Below are 17,476 nucleotides of genomic sequence, written 5' to 3'. Positions count from 1 at the left end.
TCCGAGTGGGAGGAACTAAGACGAAAGGAAGTACAAAAGCAGAAGATAGAGAATTACTCTCGTCCTAACTTATCTAGAGGCGGGCCGTTTTCCTAAAATAATTCCAGTGCTTCGTCTTTTTTATGGAAGATCCAGGACCGACATCGGTGCTCTTCAAACTAATTGCTAGACCCATTGCTGAAGCCCATTGCTGAACGTGAGGCAGGTTTGGGGTGACGTCACTTCCGTTGGGCAGACTCGCAAGCTGGAGGCAGCTGGCCCGGATCCCAGCTGTGGTGCCACCAGTGACTGGCTGTGTGTCTTTCACCAAAGCTCGCCACCTCTCAGTGGCTTTTCCCCTTACTTCACGGAATTAACGTGAGGATCGAGGGGAAAATATATGAAAGAACTTTGTAAACTTCTGTATCGCTGTGAGGTGCCTCTCTGCTCATTAGTTATGAGCGTGGGGACCCCTGGCCTTGGGGTCGTTTCCCCCAGGCCCTGGTCCCTGTCCAGGGCTCCGAGGGCCCTCCCCTGTCTGAACCCCAAAGACTTCTCTATTAGGTAGCAGGCCATCTGGCACTGACTCCCTCTAGGCCCAACTGCGATCAGCAGTCAACAAATGCCATACCCCAGGCACTGTGCTAGACTTTTCTGTGGTTGTGGGACCCTGGAACCCCCATTCTCTCATCTGGCCTGATTCTTTTTGTCCTGTTTGATCTGATGGAAACACGTCCATTAACTGGGTGTTAAGATTGGCTCTGTCCTCAGGGGAAGCTTGGCCTCTTTATCTGTTGTTCTAAACCGGCATCTGGTTGCATTGTTCTGTGAGGCCATCTGGACCTAGCATGCTAGCAGCCCGATGGTGCCAGTGGCAGATGCCATTATTCCGTCACAGAGCCCATCTATATCGTGTCAGTGCCTTTTTGCAGCCAAAATATGACCCCTGTCTCTTGTTGTTGCAAAGCTCTTCCTTCACTTTTGGGCTGACCACTAAAAATGATGCTCTGTGTGCAAGTGTCACTCCCGGCTTAAACTCCCGTGCAGAGCAGAGAGGATTGAGCGATTGTGAGCTCAATAAATGATCAAGTTCAAGTTCGCTGGTTCTGTCAGAAATGTGGATTACGTCCCATTTATGTGCTGGGCACGGGTGCACCCGTGAACCCTCCTCAGCTCCCTGTTAGGATGCCCCTTCGGGTCCCACCAAGCACAGACCTTCAGAAATCCTACCTCTACGAGTTTGCAGTGCGAGTCTCACGCACGTTCAGTAGCGACAGTGGCCTTGGCTTGCAAGAGGCAAAGGGCGGAGGCCCCGTCCCTGGTCCCGTAGGCTCCTGAGGGGTAAAGGCTGTCATACACGGCTTGGTGACGGTGAGATGGCGGCCCTCTCCTGGACGCTGGGACAGTTTTGCCCTGACATCACTTCCTTCTCCACAGACACACCAACGGCGAAGATTAGGCCAGACCCTCCGCATCCCCGCGAGGGCCAGAAGCTGTTGCTTCACTGTGAGGGTCGCGGAAATCCCGTGTAAGAAGATCCACTTTCTTCCTGCCCCTGCCACACCTCTGTACCTCAGACTGCGATCTGCCCTTAGAGTGTCCCCGTCTCCCTCCTACCGTTGCTCCCCTGTCCAGCACCATCCATCCTCTGACTGTTTCTCTTACAAAGCAGCAGAAAAGGTCACCCCCTGGCTGTCCCCGAGGTCCCCAGGGGCACCAAGCCACAGTCAGACACAAGTTAGAAAATCTCCTTCCTCCTCAAATCGAACCCTCCCTCCGAGCAGCTCGTGTCTGTGGCTCCTGTAACTCCTTGAGCCTTCGTCAAACTGTCCTTGACTTCCTTTGCCCAGTTATTGTTTTTGTTCCCCTTCTGTCCCCCCGGCCTGCTCTCCCCCTAACACGCGTGATTTCTCTGCCTCCACAGCCCCCAGCAGTACCTGTGGGAGAAGGAAGGCAGTGTGCCCCCGCTAAAGATGACCCAGGAGAGTGCCCTGATCTTCCCCTTCCTCAACAAGAGCGACAGCGGGACCTACGGCTGCACGGCCACCAGCAACATGGGCAGCTACAAGGCCTACTACACGCTCAACGTGAACGGTGAGCCCCCCTCCGTCCACCCCGCACTCTGCCTCTCCATCTCCTGAGAGCGCCCCTCGCCATGCACGGGGCCAAGTGAGTGGACAGGAGCCCGCCATGGGAGGGCCTGGGCCTCGGTCTCCGGGTCCACTCTGGAATGTGTAATACGGGACAATCAACACAATAGCGGGCTCTGGTCTGCCTCTGGTTAGCACTGGCGGCCCACATGATGCCGTCATTGCACCCCTGCCCTCCCCCTCCCCGCACCCCTACACCCACTCTGGCAGAGGCCCCAGAGTCTCTCCGGGGCAGCTGTGGGGGTTTCCCTGTCCAGTGGGCTGCCTCTCCCGTGACCAGTATGGGAGGCGTGCCGCTGCACTCCTTCCTGCAGACCTTGGCCGCAGCAGAGTGGGTCGAGGCAGAACACGGAGATCCACTTGTACTCGGCTGAGGCACAGGGCATTTCCTCTGACGCCCTGTCTTCCAGAGACGCTAGTGGCGCTTCTTCTCTGAAGTTCTCCCCGAAGGTGTGACCACAAAACCCAGCTTCAGGAGGAGTGACAGGCTAGCACAGAGGTCCCTTTACTGGAGAGTTGGCAGAAGTCTGGAAGAACCCAATGGCAGTGGGGTCCCGCCAGAAAACCTCACAAGCCTTTCCTGAGAATAGGGGAGATCCGCTGTCGGGGAACAGCAGGGACTCCCTTATTGGAAATGCCCGTTAAATCAGCGAGGTGATGGCAGTTGAGGCTCCCATAGATAAGAGACCTGAGACCTTGGGACGAGGATGTTTGTGTAGATGGGGTGATTCTGGCTCCATGGGCAGACCTCAGCATGTGGGAGCTGCCTCCGCACGACAGAGCTCTTGTAGGATGCCAGCAGCAAGGCTGAGGTCCAGTGTTGGCCCCCAGAGCTCCGGCAGCCAACTCTGATGGCACTGGCAGTGAGAGAAAGTTCTGGCGCCCCTGTGGTTGGTCTCCTGCTGGTCCCACCCCCACCAGCGGTCTGACATGCCTGCTTCGGTGCTGACACCTGGTGGTAGGAGGGGGTCCTGCATTTTCCTCCAGGAGGATCCTAAGCAGTCCTGACGCCACCAGCCTGGAAGGAAGAAATGGAGTTCTACCTAGAGACAGGGATCTGTAACTGATGGCCGTGGGAAGCTGTGTTTATCTAAGAGATTTCCGCTTCCATAGCCCCTGGAACAATGATCCAGGATTATTATTATTATTTTTCATGTGGACCGTATCACCTACTGCTTGGGAGAAAGACGGGGGTAGCCTCCCTCCTTTTCTTCCGCCTTAACACCCTCACACCCACCCCATCATGTCATGGAGCCCCAAGGCCCATCCTCTCCCTCCCTCCCAAGCAGAGCAGAAAAAAAACACCAAAAAACCAGAGCGTAAATGTTTTCTTTTCAAATTAGGCGTAGACAGGCAAGGAACCAAAAAGCTGCCCAGTCAAGCCTGAGCAGACATGGTAGGAAAGACAAAATACATAAGGAGTCAGTGAGGCCTCAAGACTCAAGCAGAGTCTGTGGGAAAACAGTGGCTCTCCCATGGGTGGAGGAGTTATATCTACGGCTAATGCAATTTTGGACACATCCAGCCTATGCCCTGGGCCTGGGCACCGTCTCCTCAGATATTTGGGACTCGGACTAAGCTGGTGCTGTCCTCGGCATGCCTGTGGCCCAGGCTGTGCTCTGAGGATCTGTCCCCTGTGAATGCTGCAGTGGAGGGCGGTTTCTCTAATCTGATGGCGGAGACATGGGCCACCGTGGGAGGAAAGCACTGGGGGCCATCCGTGAAGGAAGGTCTCTTTGCCTTTCCCATAAACCTCTGGATGCTGGGATGTGAGGCTGGAGTCCCAGACCTCCCAGACGAGACATGCTGGAGGGCTGGGATGTGGCTGGAACCCCAAACTTCTCCGCAAAGAGGGAGCACTGGCCATCACACAGCATCGCCTTCTGTAAGGTGCTGCCAGAGTTCCCAATTCTTGGCTTTGTCCACCAGACAGACCTCCTCGATCTGGCCTCAGGGCAGTAGGTGAACAGACTGGGAAGCCCCCCGACAGAAGCCAGGTCTGGACATCAAGCAGGCAGGAGGGGAAGAGGGCATGATGACAGGGAAGGAATACTCTGATACCCGCTGAAGTCGAAGCAAGAGAGAGAACAAGAAATGATGGAAATGTTAAAGCCACTTGGACCAAAGCTTCGGTGCCACGGACACAACTTAAAGGGTTGAGTGTGAGCAGACGTATCAGCTTATTCGTGAAGACATGATTTGTTTTATAGTTACTGCGTTCCAGACAAGGGTACAAAATAAGGCTTATCCCCTCTGCCGTGTGACGCGCTCCATTCTCCTGATGCCGGCCCGTGTCCGGGGCTGTGGACGGTACCCGTGGCCGGAGATGCTCTAGGACGAGGGCTCTTCCCAGGTCTGACTGTGTGCGTCCCCTCCCTGCAGACCCCAGCCCAGTGCCCTCGTCGTCCAGCACCTACCACGCCATCATTGGTGGGATCGTGGCTTTCATCGTCTTCCTGCTTCTCATCCTGCTTATCTTCCTGGGCCACTACTTGATCCGGCACAAAGGTCAGAGGCAGCAGGGGGCTGGGGGGCAGGGGGGGAGGCAGCAGGGGGCTGGGGGCAGGCCTCTGGAGACTCAGTGGCCCCTTGGAGTGCGAGAGGAGAAAGGAGGCAGCCAGCGCTGCGATGACTGAGCGCCACCAACCCCGCAGTAGAGCCCGATCCCTCGGTGATCTTCCCACTCAGCCAGCTGCTGCTCCCACGCCACGCTGCCTCCAGGGTCTCCTGCCTGAAGGCAGAGACCAGCCCGAACTGCCTCTCTGTCCCATCCTGTCCTGCACTTTCTTGCCTTCTCAGCTACCTGTCCTCTGATTCCGGGGCCCCGTGTCCCCACACCGTCTCTTCCCGCCTCCCCTGATCCGTGCCCACAGACCCTCCTCTCAGGCGCTCCCCTCTGCAACTGCTCTAGCCAGCAGCCCAGTGCTTGGGCGGACCTGGATCTCGCCTGCCTGCTGAAGGGCTGAGCTGCAGTTTCCCTGTCCCCATCTAGGGTGTGTGTGTGCACACGCGTGTCCTCACAGGTACACACATACACATGCACACATACACATACAGGTACACGTTCCACATGCAGGTGCACACACACACATACACACAGATACCCACACACACATGCACACAGGATGTGCACACATACATGCTTATGCACACATGTGCAGACGCACACAGGCACACATACACATACAGGTACACGTTCCACATGCAGGTGCACACACACACATACACACAGATACCCACACACACATGCACACAGGATGTGCACACATACATGCTTATGCACACATGTGCAGACGCACACAGGCACACATACACATACAGGTACACGTTCCACATGCAGGTGCACACACACACATACACACAGATACCCACACACACATGCACACAGGATGTGCACACATACATGCTTATGCACACATGTGCAGACGCACACAGGCACACATACACATACAGGTACACGTTCCACATGCAGGTGCACACACACACATACACACAGATACCCACACACACATGCACACAGGATGTGCACACATACATGCTTATGCACACATGTGCAGACGCACACAGGCACACATACACATACAGGTACACGTTCCACATGCAGGTGCACACACACACATACACACAGATACCCACACACACATGCACACAGGATGTGCACACATACATGCTTATGCACACATGTGCAGACGCACACAGGCACACATACACATACAGGTACACGTTCCACATGCAGGTGCACACACATATACACATAGGTACGCACATACACTTGCACACAGGATGTGCACACATACATACTTATGCACACATGTGCACACACACACATGCACACATACACATACAGGTACACGTTCCACAAGCAGGTGCACACACACACAGGTACACACACACACATGCACACAGGATGTGCACACATACATGATTATGCACACATGTGCAGACACACACACATGCACACATACACATACAGATACACGTTCCACATTCAGGTGCACACACACACATATACACACAGGTACACACATACACATGCACACAGGATGTGCACATATACATGATTATGCACACATGCAGACACACACATACAGGTACACGTTCCACATGCAGGTGCACACACACATGCACACAGGATGTACACACATACATGCTTATGCACACATGTGCATACACACACATGCACACATACACACAGGTACACATTCCACATGCAGGTGCACACACATGCACACACACAGATACACAGGCACGCACGTGTACATACATGCGTACTCATATACACAGGTCCATGCACGCTTGAGCACACATGTGCAGACATGTATGCACATGCATACGCACGTGCACATATATACTCGCGTGCACACGCATGCATGCAGGCACACATACACACGCACCTATACACACACATACTCACATGCACACACACGCATGTGTACATACGTACACGAACATGCACTAACACACACGCTTTTTTGCCTGTATTATAAATGAGATTCTAATTAAGGTTAGCATTCATTAATTCGTGGGGGCGTGGTCAGGTGATGGATGTTGACAGCAAGATGCAAACTGGGTCGGGCGGGGAAGAAGGCTCTAGGAGCAGGTGCGGTGGGTGGGCGAGGCCGGGGCAGGGGCCTTCAGAGGTGTGGAAACTGCGTCTCCCCAGGAACCTACCTGACACACGAGGCCAAAGGCTCGGATGACGCCCCAGATGCAGACACAGCCATCATCAACGCAGAAGGCGGGCAGTCGGGCGGGGATGACAAGAAGGAGTATTTCATCTAGAGGCGCCCAGCCACCTCCTACGCCCCCAGGGGCCCCGCGGGGACTGCCGGGGCCATCGCCAACCTGGACTTGTACAGAGCGACCCCAGGGCCGCCCCTCCCGCTTGCTCCCCGGCCCCCCCACCCCCCTGTACAGAATGTCTGCTTTGGGTGCGGTTTTGTACTCGGTTTGGAATGGGGAGGGAGGAGGGCGGGGGGGAGGGAGGGTTGCCCTCAGCCCTTTCCGTGGCTTCTCTGCGTTTGGGTTATTATTATTTTTATAACAATCCCAAATCAAATCCGTCTCCAGGCTGGAGGGGCAGGGGCCCCGGGGTGAGGAAAGCTAAAGGCCCTGGAGTGTTAGGAGGAGGGCGAAGGCGGAGGGGTAAGGACAGGGCTCTGAGCCGGGCTGGTCGGGGGGGGGGGGTGCCCTCTCCAGCCCCGCGTCCTCCACCTGGCTTTCTCCGGGGAGGGGATGGGGAGGTGGTGGGCGGAAGCCGCAGGGGGCCCTCCCTCTGCTGGCCAGCCGCACACCTCGAGCTGGGGACAGGGAACCAGGCGCCGCCCCGTCGCCACCCCCCTCCTCCACCACCGCGGGAGAGGGGCGAGGGGGGGGGTCCCCGAGGAGGCGTGACCTGCAGGTGGCAGGCAGCCAGGCAGGGACCCCGGGCCTCGCCACGGGGAGGATGCAGGCCCTCGCGAGGAGGCGTGGGTCCTGGCAGAGGACCTGGCAGAGGCAGAGGAAGGACGGCAGAGATGGCGTGGACCCCTGGGCCCCCTCCACGGCCGGGGAAGCCGGGCCCCTCGGGGGCGGCGCAGAGGAAGGCTGTCCCCTCCTGGCTCCGGCAGCTGTGGGAGCGGCGCCGCTCCGGGCCCCTCGCGCTGACCCGAGCCCCGAGCCCTGACTGTCGCTCGGCAACCACTCCTCCATGGCATCGCTCGGCAACCACTCCTCCCCGGCTTGTGCCGCCTGCACCCCTTCCCGTTCCCTCAGCAGCCAGGCAGACATAACAACAAAAATACTAAAAGGAGCTTCACTGCACTGAGCTGTTTCCTGCCCAGATGAGGGGAGTAATGTGAACTCTGCGGGTGTGTGGTTGTCGTGTCTGTGCTTGTGTCTGTGTGTGTGCACGTGTGTGTGTGTGTGTGCGCGCGCGTGTGAAAGAGAGACAGAGAGAGGGCCCCGGGGCAGGCGGGCAGGTGGGAGGCGGCAGGACGCGCGAAGGAAGGGCTTCGGGGGCAGGGGAGCCCTGGTCGGGCTGTGTCCCTCGCCTGGGCTGCCGCTGCATCCCCGCACGTCCCAGGCCACCCTCGGTGCCCGCCCGTCGCGGAGAGAACAGTCCCAGAATGTGTTTTGCTCGGCTGTCCATCTCGTCTCTCCCTCAGACACGGAGCATCCAAACCCTGCCTCGATTTCCCTTCTCAGAGCCATGGAGTCAGTGCCACAGCCTTTGCTATGCACGCCTCAGGCCTGTCCCCGGCACTGACCCCGGAATGGCCACGGTCACTTCTCTCCCCGCCCCGTGCGTAGTCGCTACCCTGCTCAGCGGGCGCTGGGGCTGAAGCCTGTCTCCTTCCCATCTCCACCCCTGCCTTCGATTTTCTGTCTTCCTCTGTTGCCGTGGAGATGAGGTTGCGCGCCCTCCCTGTCCTGCTGGGGGCGCCCTGCCTCAGAGCCAGAGCCCCTTGGCCCCGCTCCCCGCTCCAGCACGTCCTCCCTGAGGCCTGCCCACACCCCCCTCAGTTCAGGTAATGCCCTCGCGAATCTTCCAGCCGCTGGTCAGGGCCCTCGGGCACCACAGGCACCCCCGCCTGAGCCGGGGCGCCCCCGACCTCACAGCAGCAAGGCGGCCCAGGGCCCCAGGCCCGTGGGCTCCCTGTCTCCCAGCACCCGCTTTTGGGAAAATGACCTTTCCTCTTTGAGCTGAACCACTCTGTCCATATTACACAGAAGCCATATTTGTACGGGGGGGCGGGGGGAGGGGCCGTCGTGCTGTGTGTGTCTGTCTGTGGGGTGGGGGGACGGGAGCAGGGAGGGGATCGTGTATCTTTATAATCTTTCTAACTCTCCTGTGCTGATCTCAGAGGGGCCACCCTCAATATATCTGGATTATCCGTGTCGTCCGGCTGCCTCCTTCTTCCTGCCCTTGCCCCCGTGGGGATGTGTGCGTGTAAGGGCTTCTGCCGGTGTCCCCTGCACCTGCCGGGCCGCTCGCCCGAGGGCATCTCTGATGGAAACAACAGAACTCTCCAAGGGAGAGAAGGGTGTTCGCCCCCCTTGGGCTGGGTCCGTGCCTTCCAGAGTGTGCGGGGTGGGGCCCTGGACTGCTCCCCGCTGCCCTCTGCCCGGCGGTGCTGGAGGAGATGGAATCAGAGGCACCGTCAACCCCACTGCAGGAGAGACCCCCCCCCCAGCCCCCGCCAGAGCCACTGTCCAACCCGCTCACGTTGAACCTGAACTGAGCTGGCACCCTGGGGGGAATGGGAACCATCTGTGTGAGGGACCCCCCACCGTGTGTCTTTGCTTCCCCCCTCTGGCCGCACGCACCCCAATATAGATGAGAAAGAGCTACCTGGTGAAACTGAGTGAAAACATCCCATGCTTTCTTGGGATGAAATAGTGTCACCTAACGGGCCCCTATCTCATCCTTCTGACTCCGATGCTCCGTGACTCCCCCCTCCCAACGTCCGGGCCCTCTCCCCACCCAAGAGAGAGTAAAATGCAGGGGTGGGGAACGAAACAGCAGAGACCGTGAGAAGCGGCGGAGGGGAAGGGGCAGCGGAAGAACAGAGGCGTTGGCTCAGGGGGACGCGTCCGCAGAGAGAATGCTTTCCCTCTGCCAGCCCGAGAGCCATCGAAGCCCCCAGCCCTGCGAGGAACTTCACATTTGGTAGGACGCCAGCCCAGTGTAGCAGCTCCAGAGGCGTGACGGCCCCCGACAGAAGTATGAACAGAGATTACCCCATAGGCAGCATTTTTAAAATCTGCTGTCCCATCCTCCCCCAGGGGCTGCTCTGACTCGTCACACTGTGTGTGGTGCATGCTTGCATGGAGAATGCATTCACCGCGCCCACAGGTGGCCAGACAGACACCCAGTCACTCCCCGAAGCAGCTTCATTGTGCAGCCTGGGCAACTGCCCCCCAGCCCTTCCCCTACTCACACCGGACCGGCCAGGCGCCTGCCTGACACCCAGCACTCAGATCCGTGCGCGGGGCACACAGCACGCAGCCACCCACACAGACAGGTGCACGGGCCCCTCAGGCCGCGAGCGCCCCCAGGATCCAACCCCAGGCCCCACTGACACGCCCCCCCCAAACATGTCGCCCTGGATCCAGTTCAAGGGGATGGAGAAGCAGCGAGAGTCATCGACTGTCCTTTCCCTCCACTTTCCCAGCACGCCTCTTATCTCTGTCTTGCGCGTAACCCCTGGCCCTCTCTTCCTTCCTTGTGCCTGAAGGATCCGTCCTGGCTGGAAAGCCCCCTGGCTTCTCAGCCTCCCTCTCCACCTGTGGGAAAACACCCACTATCTGGTCGCCACCTTTTTCCTTTCCCGAGTGCAGGTCCCACTGGCGGAATCCAACCTCAAAACAGGAAGCCCTGGGCTGGTGCCCCCCGCGGGCCTGAGGCCGAGAGACAGGCAATGGGCGTGGGGCAAAGGCTTCCTGACTTTCCCGCTCCCCCCCGCCGCCTGGCCCATGGCCCTGCCCAGAACTGATGGCCTTCATTAGTCCCTGGCACTTATCTTGGAGCCACAGTCACCGACAGGACGTCCCCGGCCCTTGCCTCTGCCTGCTCTGAGCTCAGCGGCACCATGGGGAACTGTCTGCAGCACCGGGTGAGTGTGGGGCCAGGCCCGCGGCCCCCCACCTCTTGGCCCATCGTCCTTCTGTCTGCCCCTCGGTGGTCTTCATACGCCTTTCCTTCTCTCCTCGTCTCTCACCCTCCCTCTTCTTCCTTTTTCTCCCTCCCACTCTGGTCTCCTGGGCCCCCCCCCCCCATCATCGTCCTCACTTCCAGCCGGGTCCCGGGCTCCCCGGCCCTGACGTCGTCCGACTCTTGCGGTGCTCCCCGGTCCCCTCCCCTGCCCCTCCCTCCCAGGCTCCGGGGCTCCCTGTGCCGGCCTCTCCCACTGTCCCCCCTGCTTCCACTCCACCTGTCCCCCTCTCCCTGCCCTCATTCCCCCGGACTCTTCGGTGGGGTAAGCCGATGATCTGATTGTCCCCTCTGGGGATGCCCTCCAGGTGGCGGATGAGGACGCTACCAAGTTCACCTTGGGAGAAGATATTTGGGATGAGTTTAATGACTCCTATGACATGAACTACAACTACAGCATTGTGGAAGCCGCCGCCCCCTGCCGCTCCTGCCCCCTGCTCGACGACTCCTCTCTGCCCTTCTTCGTCCTCGCCAGCGTCCTGGGCATCCTTGCGGGGGCAGCCGTGCTCTTCGCGCTTCTCAGGCCTCTCTTCCAGTGGCGGGTCTGCCCTGAGCGGCCGGTCCTCGTACAGCTGGCTGTGGGCAGCACCCTCTTCAGTATCGTGGTGCCCATCCTGGCCCCGGGGCTCAACGGGGTGCAGAGCACAGCCCTGTGCCGCCTGGCACACTTGCTCTGGTACGGCTCAGCCTTTGCCCAGGCTCTGCTGATCGGGTGCCACGCCTGCCTGGGCCCCAAACTGGATGTGGGCCACGTCGCGGGCATCACCCTGTGGCTCACTGTGGGACTCTGGGGAGGGGCTCTTCTCCTGGGGCTGCCCGTCACGCTGGCCAGTGACACCTCCCGTGGACTCTGCTCCCTGAGCTTCAACAAGAGCCCCAGGTTTCTGCCGCTTTTGCACGTGGTGGCCAGCTTTACCGCCTTCACCTTGTTGCCACTGGGCTTGTTAGGTACCAAGGCGCTGACGAAAGCGTGGGGCAGGTGGCCAGGTCCCTGCGTTAGTGTCCTGTGGGTCTGGTTTGTTTTCTGGTGGCCTCACGGGGTGGCTCTGGGGTTGGACTTTCTTGTGAGGTCCAAGTCCTTGGTACTGTCGACGTGTCTGGCCCAGCAGGCTCTGGACCTGCTCCTGCACCTGGCAGAGGCCCTGGCGATACTCCACGGTGTGGCCACGCCCCTGCTCCTGGCCCTGTTCTACCACCAGACCACCCGCACGCCCCTGCCCTCCCTGCCTCTCTCGGTAAGACGGCCTTCTCATCTGGACCCCCCGGGGGGCAAGTCCCAGCTCCCTTCACACCTGTCAACCTGAATTAAAGTCTACGCTACTTTTACCGAGCTGCTGGTTTCTCGTTTTATCCGGGGACGCAGAGGAGAGGGAGGAGAAAGGAGAGGGAGAGGGAGAGAGGGAGGGATTTCACACCAGACTTCCCGGCCAGCGTCTGTTTCTCTAGCTGGCCTGGGGAGAAAGTGTGCAAACACCCTCAGGGCGCACAGATGTTCTCTCTAGAGGCTACTGCTATCTCAAAGGCAAGGAGAAGAGGCACCAGAGAATGAGGGGGAGCCGCTACCCCTGAAAAACTCAAAGAGATGACTTAGCAGATGAGGAAGGAAGAGAAACTGTGGCGGAAGAGCAGGGATAGAGACCATAGGCCCCAGAGAGAGAAAAACGGAGAAGAGTGAAAGCGAGCCAAGAACGTGACTCCCCACCCTGGCTGGCTCGTCCCGCCTTCCTCTCTGCCTTCTATCCGACACCTGTTGGCTTTGCTTAGAGATCAGGGTGGTGGGCAAGGAGAAGAGAAGCATCCTGGGGGACCTCACTTAGTCCGGGAACGTTCATTCGAGAGAATTCCCAAAGCCACTTCCCAGGAACCATCTCTCTGAAGTTTGTTTCTCGGCAGGACCCTAATCCCCGTGCGTGTGCGTGCGTGCGTGCGTGCGTGTGTGTGCTCACGTGGGTGTGCATCTGTCTCTATCTGTAGGGACCCATCCATGCTGGGTGCAGGCATGAGATACCACTCGTCCGCGTGCGGCTCGCCTGCCCATCAGTGTCCGCACCACACACACCTGTGTGCCAGCTCTGACCTCTCTCAGACCCTTCCTTCCACTTTGTCCCCCTCTCCGTCCTGGTTTTCAGGACGTGGAATCAGGATTTATGACTCAGTCCTTGCCCAAATGAGTTTTCTTTCCCCCGGCTTCTGTGCTGAGTCTTTTCTGTGTGGGATGCATAGCGGGAACGAAACATCAAGAAGTCCAGAAGGTTGAGACACTTCAAAGGGAGGGGCCTGATCTGACTCATCTTCTGCTTAGAATCCCCCAAATTTCCCTTTCAAACCCCGGCTCCTGAAATGAACCTTTCTCGCCCCACAAGTCTTTCCTTCCACCTTCTACACCACACCCCGGTGTCCTGGGAGCCTCTCCCCCAGATACCACCCCCCCCCCACCCCAGCTGCATGATCCTGACCCTGGGGGCTTTTTCCTCCAAGTTTGGGCCATGGTCGGAATAAGAAGAACAACTTCTGCCACCAACAAATTCACCCTCTACCCAAGATGCCACACACAAAAACGAGTTTCTCCCTCCAACCCAATTCAAAGCTGGGGAAACTTGAGAGGGTACCTTCCCCACCTGTCTGAATCCGGATACCGCCTTTCCGCTTCCTAAAGACGCAGGCTAACCTGGTTTTCCCCTACACCGTTTCTGCTGGACTCTCCGGGCTCGGAGATAAATAGGAGAGTGCAGGAGAGGAGCAGGCGGGAGCCAGAACAGCCCAGGCAGGCGGCAGACAGGCTCCGGAATTTTCCTGGGTGGGTGCGTGACAAAGCCTCGAAATCCGCCCGCCCCCCCACCCCACAATCTCCTGTCTCCTAGCAACCACCAGGGTAGCTGCGGATTGGTACATCCTAAATGGAAAGGCGGGACTTAGGGCCGGTGGAGCCGCGGGAGGCGCGTTCTGAGACAGAAAGGAGAGAGGAGAAAAATGCAGGAACACCAGAGAATTTACAAACCTAAATTATAATAAGGCCTCCAACCACCGGTCGTGAAGACGCCACAGGCTTTTCTCTCTTACCCCCTTTGCAGCGGCTCCTGGGGACCCGCCAGCCCTGCCCTCTCCCCATCTTACTGGACATCACCCAGCCCCTCGCGGGGCCCTGGATGCCAGGCTGACCTAGTTGAGAGGCAGGGGAGGGTGTTTGCCTTCGCTGAGCCTTCCAGGGTAATCTGATGCACGTGGAGGCTGTCTTTAAGCCCCTGGGGCTGTGCCCTCCAGCCCCGGCCGGGCCTCTGGACAGAAACCGCTCCTGCTGGGTCTGGCTGGAGAGAAACCCAGACAGGCCCCCCCCATCACATCTCTCACCAAGCAAAGGCGGAGGCAGAAGCCGGTGGCTGATAAGAGGTCTGGGAGGTTGGAGCGGCCTCCCCACACTTATCTCCGGCCCATCCCAACCCAGTCCCTCTGGGCGGCCCTTCCGGTAGCGTGTACTGCCCTGGGATACGCCTTCCGTGAGCCTGATCCTGACCGTGGCCATTTCTTCAAGGCTCTCCTGGAGTCCTGCCACCCCAGGCCATTGGACCCACCTCATGCTGCCAACCTCCCCCAAACTGGTCTGAATGTGGCATCTTTTCAGCGACCCCTCAAGCATCCAGATCCTGTTTCCTTAGAACCCTTCAGAATTTAATCTTAGGGTTGGCAGGGACTTGAGCCGTGTATGAGTTACTGGGCCCCTGGGCTAAAGGAACAATCCTCTCAGAAATAGGGGAGCAGGAGGCAAGCTCTGGGAGCAGGCCAGGCCCTGGGGAGGATCCCTCCGCACTGCCTCAGGAAAGAACACCGAGGAACACTGAGGCCCACGGTTCATACATTCCGGGCTGGGGCCCCTCCCAGAGGATGTAGGAAACAGATACCTGACCTCACACCCTTTTTCCCAACCCCGAACCCCACAGCCCCATCATCATCATCGCCTTCCCCCAGGGGCGGCCCTCGGAGGAATTCTGATGGAAGACTTCCCTGGGATCTCAAACCCAATTCCTCGCCAGCTCTAATTGCCAGGGATTTGCATGAAAACCATCGCATGCTATCTAATTATTCTGACAACAGCAGCCGCCGTCTGGGCACAAGGAGAATCTCAGCTTTAATTAACAACAAAGCACCTTGCAGACCAATGTGACTGTGCAGGTTAATTAACAAGTCCAAGTCCTTCCAAATGGAACGCGCGCATCTTTGGGGTGATTTGGGTGGGAGGGCTGTGGGGCACGCAGGGGGCGGGGCCGGCTGAGAAAGGAGCTCCCCGCAAAAGTGGGCGTCGCCTCTGGGGCCGGGGGCCTACGTGGACAGAGGGGATCCCCAGGACACAGAGCCCCTTGCAAAACTGGTTTAGGGGAAGTGGGGGCACAGTTGTAGGGGATTTCAGCCGTCTGTGTGGAACACTTAGATTTCGGAGACCTTCTAGACACGTTTGTATAAACGAGAGGAAGAAGTCCTCGCAATTCTTAAGCGTGTCTCACTGGCCGCCCAGGTGTTTGGGAGCTGGGTTTTGCAGCATGAGAGCCCCAACTGTCCCAACGCCGACGTGTCTCTCCACGTTTCTTTGTTCTTGTTTGTACCGTATTTGGGGGGCACTCAATGTTGCCTACTACTCCCGAAGATTCCCAGAGAATGTTCTGAGCCCTGCAAACTGCGTCTTTCTGAAGGGCCCGAGGCTTGTCTTCTCCCTGGAAGTCGGGTGTTACTAGTGTTTGGGGAAGAGGGAATCATAGGTCTCTTGGGAAATCTGATGAAAGTTACCAAATCTCTCTTTGGGACAACAGAATATTACATCCACAGTTTGGCATGGAGTCCTTCCCCACTGCCCGTGGAGTTTAACTCTGGGCTTTCACACGAGCACGACTTCTGTGATGGATTGTGGCTTCACCTCCCCCTTGCTCCCTAAGCTTGAGGCCCAGTGACCTAAAGAATGTTCTGTTCCTTGGATGGGCAAATCCCATTTCTATTCTGGGCTTTGCACACGACATCCCTTCTGCCTGGACTGTTCCCTGTGCACTTTATGGAACTGGTCCCTTCTCATCCCTGGGGTCTCAATGCAAATATCTCCTCTTCCCAGACTGACCTTTCCTGACATGCAGTGTGATGTAGCCCCACCGCCACCCCCATGCACCCAATTATTCTCTACCAATTCGCCAGGAGGTTTCCAATGTGTATGTGTCATACACTGCACATGTCCCTTTTCTTCATTTGTTTGCTACCACTTTACTGCTGATCTGCACCCCCTCACCCCCACCACCACAAAAAAGCAAGTATCAGGAGTACGGGAGCTTTTTCTCTGTTGTGACTGGAACACAGAGCTCAGCAAATGTGTGCTAAATATGTGAATGAATTAATTTCATATGAATCAAGTGTGGACTCCCACCCTGGAGGGTTTCCAAGCTCCTAGGAAACAGCCCCAGAGCCCCCAGCTCCTCTCCAGAAGCCCCCCAGGGTATCTCTCCGGGCCTCCAAGGGCTACACACGGCCAGGGTTGGGGGCTGAAGAGACTGGGGGACTGTCGCACAAGATTTCTGGCCTGGGAACCTGTTTTCTCTGTCAACTTTGGGCCAGTGGCAGCCAGGGGACTCACCACAGTCCCTGAACCTCAGGTTGGAGTGATGCTTCTTTTCCTTCGGGACAGTGCAGCTTTGGACAGCAGGGGCGAGCCAGGAGGACTGTCATCCTTCATATTTACCTAAGGAAAAGGGAGTCCCCAGAGAGGCCCTCCAGTTCAAGGAGACTGGCTTCCACTGGCTCAGAATCAAATTTGGAGCCTGGCCACCTCTTCAGATTCGATCACACTCAGGGAGGGAACCCACGCTTTTTGTGGGCCTCAGAGACATTTTGGCCTCCCCGCCATTTGTTCCTTATCATTCCTTCTCCTCAGCTTCAGTTCCAGCCCAGCTCCCCCCACCCCCATTCCCTTCCTGACCTCTGAACTCTGGCTCCTTCTCTCACGTCCGATAGCCCCACCCCCACCCACTGTGGCAATTCATTTTCTTCAAACTTCGGGCAGTTAGTCAGGTTAAGGCACTTAGGGGTGTGTAACTCATTTCATTTCAAAGATGCATTTGTTTTTCAATGTTTTATTTATTTTTGAGAGAGAGAGAAAGAGAGAGAGAGACAGAGTGTGGGCAGAGGAGGGGCAGAGAACGAGGGAGACACAGAATCCAAAGCAGGCTCCAGGCTCCGAGCTGTCAGCACAGAGCCTGACACGGGGCTTGAACCCACTAACCATGAGGTCATGACCTGAGCCGAAGCTGGACGCTTAACCGACTGAGCCACCCAGGCGCCCCTCAAGGATGTATCATTGAGTGCCTACTAAGTTCAGGACCCTGGGACAGGTACCAGCAGACATAGAAATGACTCACACAACTCGAGACATCCACATCTCCCTGGACCCATCTGGTCCCTTCCTGTCCCCTTCCTTCCTTGGTTCTCAGGATTTCCCAGCCCTCTCCTTAATAATCTTAATGGACACACAGAAACCCCACGAGACCTTGGTCACCTTGATTGCTCAGTCCAGGCTTCTATTTCACAACTAAAGACGCTTAACAAATCCCAAAGCCCCTCATCAGCGCGTGGTCCTGCCTCACTGTCACGGCCAGGAATGCTCTTTACGTACAGATGCAGAGAA

The 17,476-nt window shown here is 57.8% G+C and overlaps 2 protein-coding genes and 1 long non-coding RNA gene across 4 annotated transcripts in view; 2 read left to right on the top strand and 1 right to left on the bottom strand.

The window, feature by feature from the left end:
• The window catches only part of CADM3 (cell adhesion molecule 3), a 29,646-nt gene extending 22,600 nt beyond the window's left edge, over positions 1-7,046 (top strand). The window contains exons 7-10 of one of the 2 annotated variants that reach the window (XM_023248000.2): positions 1,417-1,507; positions 1,904-2,073; positions 4,512-4,637; positions 6,793-7,046. In XM_023248000.2, coding sequence (XP_023103768.1) covers positions 1,417-1,507; positions 1,904-2,073; positions 4,512-4,637; positions 6,793-6,911 — 506 coding nt within the window. In that variant the 3' untranslated portion in view covers positions 6,912-7,046. The remainder of the gene's footprint in view (positions 1-1,416; positions 1,508-1,903; positions 2,074-4,511; positions 4,638-6,792) is intronic. The other variant, XM_023248001.2, reaches the window with a different exon arrangement.
• A 1,840-nt stretch (positions 7,047-8,886) lies between these two features.
• On the top strand, positions 8,887-12,154 carry ACKR1 (atypical chemokine receptor 1). The gene is made up of 2 exons (XM_003999667.5): positions 8,887-10,726; positions 11,133-12,154. Exons 1-2 carry the CDS (start codon positions 10,703-10,705, stop codon positions 12,126-12,128), a joined length of 1,020 nt encoding a protein of 339 aa, XP_003999716.1. The 5' UTR covers positions 8,887-10,702; the 3' UTR covers positions 12,129-12,154.
• LOC123382725 lies at positions 11,426-13,624 on the bottom strand. The gene is made up of 2 exons (XR_006591564.1): positions 13,443-13,624; positions 11,426-13,030 (listed from the first exon to the last, which is right to left on the bottom strand). It is a non-coding gene; the product is annotated as an uncharacterized LOC123382725 (long non-coding RNA).
• Positions 13,625-17,476: the final 3,852 nt, after the last annotated feature.

The sequence above is a fragment of the Felis catus genome, chromosome F1 (assembly GCF_018350175.1).
Source record: "Felis catus isolate Fca126 chromosome F1, F.catus_Fca126_mat1.0, whole genome shotgun sequence".
Lineage (NCBI taxonomy): Eukaryota > Metazoa > Chordata > Mammalia > Carnivora > Felidae > Felis > Felis catus.
Note: the sequence above shows the minus strand (reverse complement) of the source record. Positions and strands in the feature narration are given on the sequence as shown.